At 36.3% G+C, this 14,747-nt stretch overlaps 1 protein-coding gene across 1 annotated transcript; it reads left to right on the top strand.

The window, feature by feature from the left end:
* Positions 1-11,088: 11,088 nt before the first annotated feature.
* Positions 11,089-13,014, top strand: LOC108358449 (serpin B3-like). The gene has a single exon (XM_017609786.1). The coding sequence runs from the start codon at positions 11,304-11,306 to the stop codon at positions 12,639-12,641; it is 1,338 nt and encodes a 445-aa protein (XP_017465275.1). The 5' UTR covers positions 11,089-11,303; the 3' UTR covers positions 12,642-13,014.
* Positions 13,015-14,747: the final 1,733 nt, after the last annotated feature.

The following is a 14,747-nucleotide window of genomic DNA, read 5'->3' as shown; positions in this document are numbered from 1 at the left end:
AAGCTTTATTCTAACTTCTTCAAATGAACATGAAATACTTGAGAAAACTTCTTTTTAACCACTTTCAGTCTAGATCAGTTGCTCGTTCCTTTTGCATAACATAAAGTTCCTTGGCAGTAATTTTTCTGCTATCCGCTAACCGCTAGCATGACAATGTTGGATGTTGACGGCGATAAAATATAAAGCGGAAGCGAATTTTTCACGCAACTAATGAGTTTTTCATGCCGCAACTAGCTGCCATCGCACAAACCAATCGAACACTCAGCTCTTCGTCGCTTCCGTTGACTGCGCACACTTTATTTTTGCTTTTATTTTATATCCTATTTCATTTTAGCCTTCTCTTCCATTTATGTATATATACCGTTGAATTTAAATGAAGTCCTTGGAGTCCGTTTACATGCTTAGAGGAGAATGCTTTGATGCCTTGCAAATCGTTGGCGGAAAAACGTAGAAATCAAAGTGAGTAAAATAGTATATTAGAAAAAAAAAACGGAAATTGTTAGTGGCGAGATATGCATTTCGAACAAAATTGATGACAAACATTGCATGCTTTTTCCATTAAATTACCATAATCTTGATGTGTTCTTATTTTTTTTTTATTCCTATTTTTTACTTCATTCCTTCGACGCGCTGCGGTTTGTAACGACGCTTTTTTCTCAACTGGACGCCATTCGCTCTGGCTGTAGCCATGTGGAATGTACTAAATGTAGCTTAGTATATATGTACATGTATGAGTATTTCAGCACTGATGCTACCCATGATGTAAGTTCTTTTTCTCTCGAAAAGTAAAATGGAAAAAACTAATGACAGATTCGTGAATGCATAAAAACTAATGGTTTGTGAGCAAGCAGAAAAATCAGCAATCAACTGAATGTAATAGAAGTTGTCGAAAAAAAGAATGTTGCTGGAGAAATTACTGCGACGCATTGGAAAGGTGTATGGGATAATGGCCAAATGTTGAATGAAAATTGCATTCTAAAGTGGCCGTCTAGAGTGGTCGTATAAAGCATTCAAGGTTTCTCCGTTGATATTTGAATAGCAGAATAAGCTGCATCATTTCGTTTAATGTGGCAATTGCAAATGAAATGTGTGTATGTAGTTACATAAATTCTCTAAGATGCCTTTAAGGTTGAAATTTTAAGCAATCACCATAAGAAACAAAAATATTTCTTATACAAAAATAAACACTCATGGAGCTAGCTAAAATTGGGAGCCACTTGTTATTTAAGTATGAGGCTAATTTGATTTTGACAAGCAAAAGGTAAGAATATGAAGAATAGATGTGCATAGTTTCTTTCATTTAAAATTTCGCAGCAGAGAAATTATAGGTCCAATTCATATTCGATATGCTGAAACTTATCGTCATCCTTATACTAAGTTCGAACAGAAATACTTAATTTCAACTCGATTTAAATTTTAATTGATCTTCCGCTATTTGGTATTCATACTAGAGATGCCAATCGAAATAAAAATAATCGATGCGGGAAGAAATCGCCACAAATAAATCGATTCCCCAAAATCGTTTCATATATTTATTTTATTTTTATAGAGAAATCAAACCGAGAGATCTGACCAACACTGAAATTACAAACACTTATTGTAATTAATTGTTAAAACTTACATTGTTCATAACGGTTTCAATATCTACATTTATCGCCATCAGGTTGCTAACAATCCGTTAAAAATTAATAAAAACTGTAAAATCAGGTTTTTCTTAATTAAGCCGGCTTAATTATGAGAAGTTTCAAAAATTCTTAAAAGTACTTAAGGAAACAGTAATATTTTTTCGAAATTTTGTTGTTTTTACACAAGAGAAAACATTACCTTTTACTTTAAAACTAAGCGGTATTTTAAAAAGTGTATTATACATACTCCCCTTCTTCTTAATTGGCTCTGTAACCGCCTAAGCGATTTTGGTCGAGTCAAAAACAGCACTTCAGTCATTTCTCTTCTGTACCAACTGACGCCAATTGGAAATGCCAAGTGAAGCCAAGTCCTTCTCCATCAGGTCTATCCAACGCAGAGGAGGCCTTCCTTTTCCTGCGTTATCATACAGCTCATCGTTAAATCGTCTGTGGTATTCGCCATCGCTAACGCGAAAAGGTCCATAAATCTTGCGCAGAATCGTTCTCTCGAAAACTCCAAGAGCCGCTTCATCAGATGTTTCCACGCCATACACCAGCACAGGCATGATGATTGACTTATAGAGTGTGATCTTTGTACGACGAGAGAGGACTTTACTTCTCAATTGCCTACTCAGCCCAAAGTAGCACTTGTTGGAAAGAGTGATTCTCCGTTGGATTTCAAGGCTGACATTATTATTGGTGTTGATCCTGGTTACCAAATAAACGAAGTAGTCTACTTTTTCAAACTTTTAACTATCAACAGTGACAGGATACGTCAAGACGCGTATCCTCTGACTGCGTGTGTGACTGCAGAAGATACTTCGTTTTGTCCTCGTTCACCACCAGACCCATGCTTCTGTATCTGAGCCCGAGAAGGCAGAACAGACGCATGATTCAATAATCAAAGGTTTGCTCACTAGTGACATTAGAGTTTGGACACTTCCTTAACTCCGTTACAAAAGCTTTGCATACACACCCGAACCCACACCGGACCCATTCGCCTTGCTTCTCTATCCAATCCCGAGAAGGCAGAACAGACGTAGCCCTTGAATCGACAAATAGATGGTGTGCGTCGATCCTATTCTCGCGGATCTTTTCCAAGATTTGGCGAATTGTGAATACCTGACCTATGGTGGATTTGCCAGGCCTAAAGCCACACTGTCTTCAGTCTTTCGTACAATTCACTCGATAAGACCTTATAACCAATGCTTAGAAGGCTGATTCCGCGGTAGTTGGCACGAATGGCGGGATCGCCTTCCTTGTGGATTGGGCAGAGCACAGTTAAATTCCAGTCGTCGGGCATGCGTTCATCTGACCATATTCTGCATAATAGCTCAGCTGGCAGGCTGTCAGCTCCAGCAGCTTTGTTGTTTGTCAAGCGCGCTATCGCTAGTCAGGTGGAGGAACATCGACTCCATCGTCATTGACTGGCGGTTCGGGTTCGTCTTGTCCTATTCAGCACTGCTACCATTCAGTAGGGTGGAAAAGTGTTCCCTCCATAATTCAAGTACATTCTGGACATCGGTCACTAGGTCGCCATTGTTGTTCTTACAGGAGTTCGCCCTGCTCTTGAAACTTTCTGTAAGTCGCCTAACCCACTGGTAAAATTTTCGGGCATTTTTTCTGTCGGCTAGCATTTCAAGCTCTTCGCACACGCGTGTTTCGGCCTCTGTCTTCTTATTGCGGCAAACACATCTCGTTTCCCTCTTCAGTTCCCTATAACGATCCCACATGGCCCGCGTTGCGCCCGATCGCAGCATGGCCCTATAGGCGGCGTCTTTTTTATCTGCGGCTTCTTGACATTCCTCATCATACCAGTTGTTCTTTCGGGATCGCTGAAATGGAACTACTTCTTCGGCGGCGGTACTTAATGATCGGGAAATGTGGTTCCACTGATCGCTAAGAAGGTATTTAGGGTATGCAATATTTTAACGAAAATATCCACAAAGTTTTAAGCTCCAATTTTTGGAGCTTTATTGTAGTGTTATTGCTCATAATTTTACATAGAATTATCAGGGAAACTGCAGTCGGTGAAGAAAGAGAAGCAGGTAATTGGTTTCTTTGGGCTTTGCTTTCCCAAGTTGGAAAGGTAGGAGTTGCCAAGCCTGCATTATTTGTATTAGCCTCAAATTCAAGTTTCTTAAAAATTGTATAGATTTTCTAGTGCAAACCACATATGTATGCATCAGTAGATGAAAAATAGAATGTCGATTTTCGAATTTTTGGATCGATTCGCGGATCGAATCGGAACTAAGAAATCAACAAAATCCGAATCGAAAGGGCTCGGTTAATCGATTTAAAAACGGCATCTCTAGTCTAAATTAGTTCAATCGAGGGTACTCAAAGAATACGTGGCGGGCGAAATGGCTCAGAAAAAAAAAGTACCTCGCCATGCAATATATTAATCCAGGATACCACATTTGATATTATTGCACTTGATTTGCCACTCCGCAATGCTGCTTTCCCTGGCATGCGAGGCGGATGCAAGAGGCGTAGGTTTTTTCGCCAGTATATCAACGGGTATCATACTGGCGATTATGAAAGCTGCGTCTTCCGACATTGTTCTGAAGGCGCTGCAAACTCGTAGCACTCAAAAACGGTATGTTGAGTTGATTCCGCGGAAGTATGCTGGACACTGGGGCCGCACACTGTATTCCGGTAAGAGTAAACGTCTGTGATGTTTAGGTCCCCGCGTGTTAAGCATTATTCGCGATAGTCCCGTGATCGTCAAATGTCCTATCTCTATCACATAGCTGAAGTGGGTGCTGAAAGTAAGGCGTTTATCTAGTACCACTCCTAAGTATTTAATTGTGGGTTTCGTAATGGCGATGTGATCGCAAATTTTCAGAGCTACCTCCACTAACTTCTTGCGACTCGAGATGAGTATTGCTTCTGTTTTTTGCTGTTTAGCCAATTTTTAATCACGCCGTCTCCTGAGGCTACTACCGCAATGTCGTCTGAAAAGCCTCGGGTTATTAGTTGCGAAGAACTGCATCATAGATAATGTTCCATAAGGTTCCAAATAAGTTGGTACTAATTTTTGAAGGTAGAATGAAATTCCAATCTAATCTGAAATTCCAATCAAAAGGGTTGCCACCTGTTAAAAAAGTTTTTTTCGGAAGTGTCACCTGGTCAAAAAAAAAACGAATTGAACTCAATTCATCACTTTATTAAAATATGTATCGCAATATTAGGCGAATAAAAATTAACAAGGTTTTAGCTTGAAAATGCTTTTGAAGACAACACACAAATTATATGAAGTATGTAAATACAGGTGCCCAAACGAAATAGTCTTAAGTAATCCTTATTTTGAACATTGGAAATGTTTGAAGAGTGTTGCCACGTGCTTCAAAAGTGGCATTGAAATTATTTAATAAATTGGATGAGATATTAGGTCCATTCTTTTGCAACCAAGCTCCAAAAGAACACTCGCTTAAATGACGAAATACACGCAAAGCAACAACACAAACACGGTTAAAACATACGCGACCTGGAGAGTAGAGTTTAGAGTCCGACCGATTCCAATTTTTTTTCAGGTACCGATGCCGATGCCGATTAATCGGCTTATGGGGAAAGAATCGGCCGATGTCAATGCCGATGCCGATTCCATAAAAAATTAAAAATAAATGTATTAATTCATAAAATCAGTTCATTTCACGGAGTTAAAAAAACAAAAGAAGAGAAATAATTGAATAAGTTGGCTTGTTATGCAACATTACATACACATGTATGTACATACATACATATGTATGTGTAAAAATATATGTACATATATCACATTTATGTACATTTCATAAAACACTTTTTTATATGGTGCTAAGCAAAAAATATTTAGGAACATAAAATTTCATTTCGTTTTGTACTAAAATACACTCTTTTGCACTCAATGCATAAGAATATATGTACATACATATAGTGGTCCACAAAGTGTTCTCCATAAAAATAATTTTTGAGCTGTCTGCAAATGTTTTTAAAAGTTGGCTGTCGCTTCACCTGAACATTTGAAAAAAATTCTAAAGAATCGGCGAAAAAAGGCCGATGCCAATGCTTTTGTGCCGATACTAGCCGATGCCGATGCCGATTAATCGGTCGGACTCTAGTAGTGTTGTTGACTGAAAAAACTGCTCTATTGTGAATTTTTAATGGGAAAGTGGAGAGGGAAATTTTTGTTTTCGTATATACATTATATTTCGTAAATAAGGATATATATTACGCAAATACCTCGCATAATTACTAATTTCTATTGTTTTTTGTGTCCAGATCCCTTTGAATTAATCACATGTTTCTTTCCAGCTACCAGCAGGGTTGCTTAAGTAGCCAAAAGGAAATTTTACCCGAGTTGAGCGTTCTTTTGTCGCTCGCTTACAAAAAAATGCAGCCATTAAAAGATGGGTATTAATCGAAATGGACTTGAAAAAGCTTTATTTCTGAAATATATTTAGGAGGTTTGACACTTGTTTGAAAAGTCTAACTTAGTTAACTAATATGCAGGTTATTTGAAATACTAAAATATGGTGTTTAAAGAATGTTTAGTTTGAACATTTAGAATATTTTTGAAAGGTTTGCAGAGGGTTGAGATGTTTTTAAAAAGTTAAATTAGAATTATTTAACAAGTTTAGCGGAGTTGCCGTATGCTTAAAAAATCAAATTCAACTTAACTAATCAGTTAATTGAAATATTTATCACAAGAAATTCAGACGAAAAAGATGTAAGACGATTTCAATTCGAAAATACGTTTAGGTCAATAGATTTTCATCTTGCTTTCAAATTTCAAACAGGAGAAGTCAAATTAAAGACCTTGTTTTTTTAACTTAACTTTTGTTCTATCGGTATCTGAAATGTGGCACTCAGATCGCATTTGGAGTATTTTTTTTAGGTTTTTGAAATTCAATTTTGGGCGTCTTAACGCCATGCGGGTTTCCTATGTAGTTTACGATTAAATTGCAAAGTCGGAATTAACATCAGTGATGGATGATAGATAAGTCCCAGATGGGTTTTAACATCACAAATTAGATTTTATGAAAATTGCATATATTGAATATAGGCCCTCGATGTTACCACATGTTTACATTTGTATTTGCATAGGTAAATAAAGATATGCATACTTAAAGTAATTTGGATTTACTTGAAGAATCTGAACGAAAAATTCCTACGCATCGTTTGGGAGAAAACGCACATATTAGAATTTTCAATCAAGAGCAACACAAACCGCATCCATAACACTTAGTCCCAGGTAGCATAACTAAACTCATGCGGTGCGTACTGAGTATTTGCTGCAAGGTCTGCTTCATTGTTGCGAATAGTACACATATGCAGGGTTGCCACTGCATCAAAATTTTGTGTACCACAATATCTAACTAAAAAGGTCTAAAATGAAATAAAATTTAATTTTTGTTTACCGTCAATTTGTTGATAATATTAAACGTTAAAAAACTCAATATTTTCAATTCGTGTAAAAAATAAATTTTCTCTACATATTTGTTAGCATTTTTGCATATACAGGCAGTGTCTAATGTTATGTATACCCTTGTATTCGGATTGAGCGACAACAAAAACCTATGTATGTATATAAATTTTTATTTTTATCGGGCTCCCATTAAAAGCGTCGAATACGATAGGGATATAGAGGTTTCAATATGCAGAAAGTTTTTTTTGGGAAACTGTATTATTTATGAAAATATAGTTCCTTCTATAATATAAACCATATAGATCAAAGCTTCACACTTAATATCAGATCATAAAAATAAAAAAATAAAATTTTGTAACATAGCGTCAAAATTTTTATTCAGAACTTGCACAAAAATTTAACGGGCTACAAAACTGCGTACTCAGAAATTTTCTAAAAATTCTGAATAAAAATTTTTAAAATTTGATATAAAATTTTTTAACTTTTATACACTATATTTTCGTATATAATTAATGAAAAAACTGTTTCATGAAAATAATTGTGAATATTTTATTAGCACAAGGAGTACGCTAATATTTGGCACTAACTGTACATATGTATGTACAGTAGGGTGGTCCAAAAACAGTAAAGTCGGAATTGTAATGCTCTCCCCCCAAGGATTGTTCTATATCGAAAAAAGGAATACCCCTTTTTTTATTTTGAAATCAAAAAATATATAGAGGTCGCTCAAAGTTTTCCATGTATTTTTATATGAGAAAAAAAAATTCATCGTAGAAATGGTATAGTATTCTGAAAGTCAATATTTTTGGACGAAAAACTCTGGTTTTCTTCAGGAGACTTTCAATAATAATACCCAATTGTTTATTTATTTGATACTAAAGATTTTTTATTGGTCGCCCCATTGCATTTTTCGGGGTTTTTGTGGGTTTTTGGCTGACCTATAAATTATAGTTGCAATAAAAAAAATGGTTAAATAAACAATTAGGTGTTATTACTGAGAATCTCCTACAAATAAACAGAGTTTTCTCGTAGTAAAATATTGATTTTTAACTATTCTATACCATTTCTATGAAAAGTTGTTTTTCCCCTATATAAAATACATGAAAAACTTTGGGCGCTTTGAGCGACCTTTTTTGATTTCAAAATAAAACAAGTAAGAAAGTCTAAGTTCGGGCGGAGCCGAACATTAAATACCCGGCGCAAGTATTAAATATATGTTTTTTCACCTTTCCGAAACCTTCCGCTACATGATAAGCCGGGGTGTATCAATTTTGAGTAAATTAGCGTCCTTAAATTTCAAAATATTGCAGTTTCAAGCATTATTGAAATTAACCGTTATATGAAAAGCGGCCGTACTTTCAGTCCGATTTCAATAATTCTCAACGTTTTGCTTTTATGTGGCAAGCACAATAGCCATACCGAGTTTGGTACAAATTGGTAGAACGGTTACCGATATACTTATATGTGATCATAAGTGGGCGGTGCCACGCCCATTTTCCAAAATTTTACCATAAACGTATTTCTTGGTAAAGAATTGTTGCAAGCATCAATTTTGAATAAATTAGCTTCAATATTTACTGATTTATCGAAGATTTTGTATTTCTCTAAATTACCGTTATATGGGATGTGGGCGTGGTTATTGTCCGATTTTAAAAAGTTTCGGCGATTTTTTATGCTGTACCAAGGCCAACAACTGTGCCAAGTTTGGAAGAAATTGGTGCAGCGGTTACCAAGATATACACATGTAACCATAAGTGGGCGTGGCTACGCCCATTTTCCAAAAATTTATAATATTCTTATTTTTCGTCTAAAAATTATTGTAAATATCAATTTTGAGTGAATAATCTTCAGTAGTTACTAAAATATCGCAGTTTTCGTATTTCTGGAAATTACCGTTATATGGGAAGTAGGCGTGGTTAAAGTCCGATTTCGCCCATTTTCAATACCAACCTACCTTGGATTAAGGGAAACCTACATACCAAATTTCGTTGAGATTTCTCAATTTTTGCTCGAGTTATCTTGTACACGGACGGACGGACAGACGGACAGACAGACATGGCTTAATCGATTTCTTTTTTCATCCTGATCATTTATGTATACATTTGTCTATATCTATCTCGATTCGTTTTGGCTATTACAAACAACCGTTATGTGAACAAAATTAATATACCCTTGTGCACAAGTGCGCTCGGGTATAAAGAATAAGGCACGGTGTACATTAGTGCGATACGATATGCGATACGATACGCGATGCGATATGAAATGCGCGCAGTGCTCATAACAGCGATGCGACACGCGATACCATTTTGTGATAGCTGCACAAACATTTGTGCCCTTATAAGCTTGTAAATGAGTTGCTTCGCAACCGACCTTTAGACCTTTCGAATGATGGGTCTATGTTTATGTCTATAAACTTTTTAAAAATTTAAGAGAAAAGTATGTTTAACATCGAGTAAAACTGATGTTTAGTTTCCCTCGGCAAAACCTACCTGAAAACTAGGTATATTTACTTCATTATTTTTTGAAGCATTGTGTAATAGAGCACACAAATTTGTACTTTCTCTCTTTAATTTAAAAACTCCTTAAAAATAATAAAATAACACTAAAGAAAAAAAACATATAAAAATATAACGAATAATCAAAAATAATTACCTACATACATACCTCATTTTTTAGTATTTGTTATTACATCTGATTTCTTCTTTTATTGGTTAATGAGATGATTATTTCTTAATTGCTTCTAGTTACACTGATTACTAATTGTTTGAGTATTTGAAACAAAATAGTTAATCATTAACATTTAAACAAACACCAAATCCTGTTTGCTAGTCAAAATTAAAAATAAATAGGTTTAAAATTATTGGATTCTTTAAAATTCTTTTTAAAGATGTGAAAACAAAGGCAAAAAAACCATCACAGAAAATATTCTTTTGTGCATTTACCTGTGTCCTTGACTTCAGACGATATATTTCTCCATGCCTGTCTGTTGTACAGTCGTTTTTTTGTCTGTATAGTTTCAAATACATGGGTTTTTTATAAAGTCGACTAAAAAAATTGAGGAAGATACTTCCGCCTGTGAAATGCATGCTTATTGCAAAAAATACCGCGCAGTGCTAATCGCACCTCGTTCAGAAAACCGTGTTGCACGTGCGATACGCATGCAATATTATATCGCATCGGTGTCGCTGTCATGCAAGTGTGCACAGTTTTCATCGCTTCCTACCAATTTCCACGTACTCAGCATGTCGATGTCGCATCCATATCGTATCGCATATCGCATCGCATATCGTATCGCACTAATGTGCACCGTGCCTAAGGGTATATTTTTTCGGTATAGAACAAACCTAGGGGCTGAAGCATAAAAATTCCGACTTTACCTTTTTTACATGCATTTCTCGACCACCCTAATGCACAGTGAACATTGTATGCATGTATTCACAGCGACAATTTAGAGATCAGTATGGTGATAACAATTAACACAACAAACAGAAGAGTTGCAGCATGTGCTGCTTATTTAAAACAAATGGATAGCTCTCGCCAACACCAAACGAACGGATAGCCATAGTTGCTTCAAAAAGGCCCAAAATAAACAAAAAATTAAATAAGACCCATATTTGGTACAATTGTACCAGAGAGGCAACCGTGCACATATGTATGCCAAAACATAAGTTTGAATACAAATATTGAGTACTTACGCGTTGGGTATTTTCACTCACGTATCTACCTAGTAATAAAAATATCTTTCGTAGTAAGCGAAACGCTACGCGGAGCATCGGGGATCAGAATTGAGAAAGTCGAAAATTCCCAACAATCAAACAAATATTTGCTTCGTATGTAAGTACGTCCATATGCATGTATGCATGAGCGTACCTTTTTCCACTACTTTACATACAACAGCGGCGACGACTGTGATTTTGGTAAATACTCTCTTCATAGTAAATACATCTCAAAGATCTTATTTTGACTCGCTCTCTATCTCATTTCAGCTCCATGCCTCGTGTTTTTGCTTTTGTTACGGCTTTATGGCAAACTGGTTTTTAAAGCTCAGCTCTGCGTTGCGATTGTGTCATTCGAAATCATCGCTTCAAGCCGAACAGTTTGTAGAAGAGAACACACGGTTGTGGCTTTTGAAAGCAAATATAAAAACAAAAATTATAATTAGTGTAATCGAAGTACATAAATAGTAAAACGAGTTCAGACGACAGACGCGTCAAGGCGAAAAACCGCAAAAAAACCAATTCGATTCTGTGACACCGTTCGCAGTTCAAAAAATGATAAGCATTAGCTGTGCGTTGTTGTTGGCGTGCTTTGCACTTGGCCTTCCGGCGGTTTTGTGTGCTACAGAGGCCGCGCCACCACAGGCAAATTCACCCGCCACACTACCTCCAATTCCAAGTGGCATCTTCTTGACACAGCCCAACATCTACGACTCGCCCAGCCTGGCCGATGGGTTTGATGATTTCGACGACTATGTGCCATATCGCAGCGATACATTGGATCACTTCTCGTGGGCTTTGCTCAAATTAGTGCTGCACGAGGAGTCGGGTAACGTCATCATATCACCCTTCTCCGTGAAGCTTTCGCTGGCGCTACTGGCCGAAGCGGCGGGTAATGGCTCGCTGACTCAACGGGAACTCTACAACACGTTGACGGACATCAAACAACCAGAAAACTTGCGTGGATTTTACAGAAAGACACTCACTGTGCTAAAGAAGGAGAATCCCTATTATACACTCAACTTGGAATCGAAACTTTTCACAGATGTGGTCATTGAACCGCACCAGCGCTATGCAGCCCTGCTGAGCAGCTATTATCAGACCGACATTGAGCGCCTGGAGTTTGCGAATGCAAAATCCTCTGCGGATACCATCAACAATTGGTGTAGCAATGTGACCAACGGCCGGCTAAAACAACTGGTCAACGACGGAAATGTTCAAAATAATGTCCTGTTGTTGGCGAATGTGCTGTACTTTAATGGAGTATGGCGTCGGCCGTTCAATCGCACATTCGAAGGCGTATTTTTCCACACACCGCAGAAACAATTGCGTGCTGATTATATGGAGCAGACCGACTTCTTCTTCTACAAAAACGATGAAGCGTTAGATGCGAAGATTTTGCGGTTGCCTTATAAAGGCAGGAAATTTTCCTTGTTCATTTTGTTGCCAAAGACGTTGGGCAACATCGAACAACTGCAAAAGAATCTGGCCAATGACCAACTGAAACGTATGCAGTGGGCCATGGAACCGGAGAAGGTGAAGGTCACAATGCCTAAGTTTAAGTTTGATTTTGACAAGAGCTTGAAGCCGACATTGCAGCAATTGGGCATCAACGACATTTTCACGAACGAGGCCTCTTTGCCGGGGTTGGCGCGGGGCGCAGCCGTTGCGGGCGTATTAAAAGTGTCGAATATATTCCAAAAGAGCGGCATCGATGTGAACGAGAAGGGAACCGAGGCATTTGCTTCAACGGTAGTGGAAATCGATAACAAATTTGGCGGCACACCGCTTATCGAAGAGTTTAACGTAAATCAGCCGTTTATTTTCTTCATTGAGGAAGAAGCTACAGGAAATATAATTTTTGCCGGCAAGGTGTTACAGCCAGAAGTTTAAGTTGGCATTGGGATGTGTATTTGCATATTTAAGTGTTTAGGTAGGGTTTAATTTATATAATTAGCAAGTAATTTTATGGTCACATATACAAAACGTGAGTGTCATAAGTACTATAAGAATGGAAATGACTAAGCAAATGATGAGCATTAGGTATTATTAAGAAATTATTTTTAAATTTCTCTTAAAATATTTAAGTATTTGTGTTTCACATATGCGCATTAGTTTCATGTGCAACTTGCAATTGATTACGCGTACTTATCTCTAAGGAAGTGTAAGAAGTTTATAAACTGCAAACTATTTATAGTTTTTCAATTCAATGAGAACTGTGTGATAAGTTTACAAAGTAAGAAAGAATAAAACACCAAAATTTAAATCGTTTTTCTATATTTACTATAGGAAAATCTGCTGCTGATAAGGTGTTGATTAGAACAAATGGTTTATTATAGATTTCACTGAAGATGATTTTCGATTTTTTGCAATTAGTACGTATGTATGTATGTATGTACATTAGACTGCATCACCAAAAAAATTTACGGTTTTTCCGCCGGGATTACAAAATGTATTATATCTTAAGACGTCCACCAAAATAATTCGGAAAAATATTAAGATTTTAGTGAGCTGGACAGGTTTAAAAATACCTCCAAAAATGGAGTTTTTTATGAATAAAAATAGTTTCTTAAAGAACTTTTTGAAAAAAGTCCCCTCAGATGACAAAACAGATTAAGCTTAAAAAATCTGCATAAAAATATTTGAAAATCTTTTCAACGGAAACGTAAGAACGATATTTTTGGTGCTGTTTTTTTTACTACTATTGCAAAAGTCGCTATAATACTTATTTATACACTTTCAAAAGTCTCCATCTTCTGATGAACTTAGAAAACTGCAAGAAAACGTGGTAGTTTCGGTGCCTAGTGGAAGGCGTAGTGAAAAAGAAGCAGACCAATCTTCATGGAAGAGCGAACGCGAAAAGCTAAAAAAAGATAGCTATTATTATTATTTATGGATCACCATTATAAAATCACATAACGCTGTTTGCAAGTGGACTACTCATTTGTGCAATATTAAAAAAAAAATCAACAAACTTTCGTACAAATTTCAAACTTTTAAAAATTCTAAAAAATCAATCGACATTTTTAGCCATTTGAAACGTGTACTTTATTCTACTAGAATTCAATGGGCTGCAAAACTGCATACTCAGAATTTAATTAAAAAACTCGACATTTTAACGAAAATCTGTCTATTTTTTTTTTTTTAATTGCATAAATTTTTAAGGCAGTGTCACTCGATTGGTACATTTGTACAGATTTGTAAATTTTTATATTGGCCTGCTGGTAAAAAAAAAAGTGGGAAATTTTTTTTTGCATTCAAAAGATTGGTACAATACAGCGATGTTCTATTGAAAAATTTCAATAAATTAATTTTCGTGATTGGGATAATGAAAAATATTTTGGGTGTTCAAACAATTGGGATACGATTTACACCAAATTTTAGCAAATACCCAATCGTGTGACACTGCCTTTAAACTTGTATTTATACGGATGTTAGTAAAGAACGAACTATAAAAAACTAGCCGAAATTACGAAACAACAAAAATAATGTTTTAAAACTTGTCAAAATTTGGTGCGGACATAATTTTTTCGACTACTGTACTATGATTACTCGGCCGTGCTTTGACTTACAAACAAACTACGGGCAGAATTGCAAGATTTCAACCCTGTTTTTATGAAAAATTTTATTTTTATCAGTATTTTTCTTTTAATCAAAATATGTTGAAATAAAAGTGAAACTAAAAAAAAATTTGCCAGAACAAAAAATTTAAGTTAAATAAAGAGGCTATCAAGCAACCATTTTGGTTCTTTACATCGAAACCAGATAAATCTTCGTGGACCCCCATTTACAACTCATGGACCCCATACTTTTTTCACCTCACCGTGGACCCCCGTTGAATCTTCCGTGGACCCCTGGGGGTCCCCCTGGACCACTTTGTGAATCACTGATCTAGATAGAGAAGACAAAAAATATAACCTTAAGCAAAAGCAGATGTATGTATGTATCTATGTATGTACATATGTATGTGTGTATGTATATTGCTTATGAAACAAAATA

This window comes from Rhagoletis zephyria, unplaced genomic scaffold, assembly GCF_001687245.7.
Source record: "Rhagoletis zephyria isolate East Lansing unplaced genomic scaffold, Rhagoletis_zephyria_1.1 Rzeph_scaffold_00010, whole genome shotgun sequence".
Lineage (NCBI taxonomy): Eukaryota > Metazoa > Arthropoda > Insecta > Diptera > Tephritidae > Rhagoletis > Rhagoletis zephyria.
Note: the sequence above shows the minus strand (reverse complement) of the source record. Positions and strands in the feature narration are given on the sequence as shown.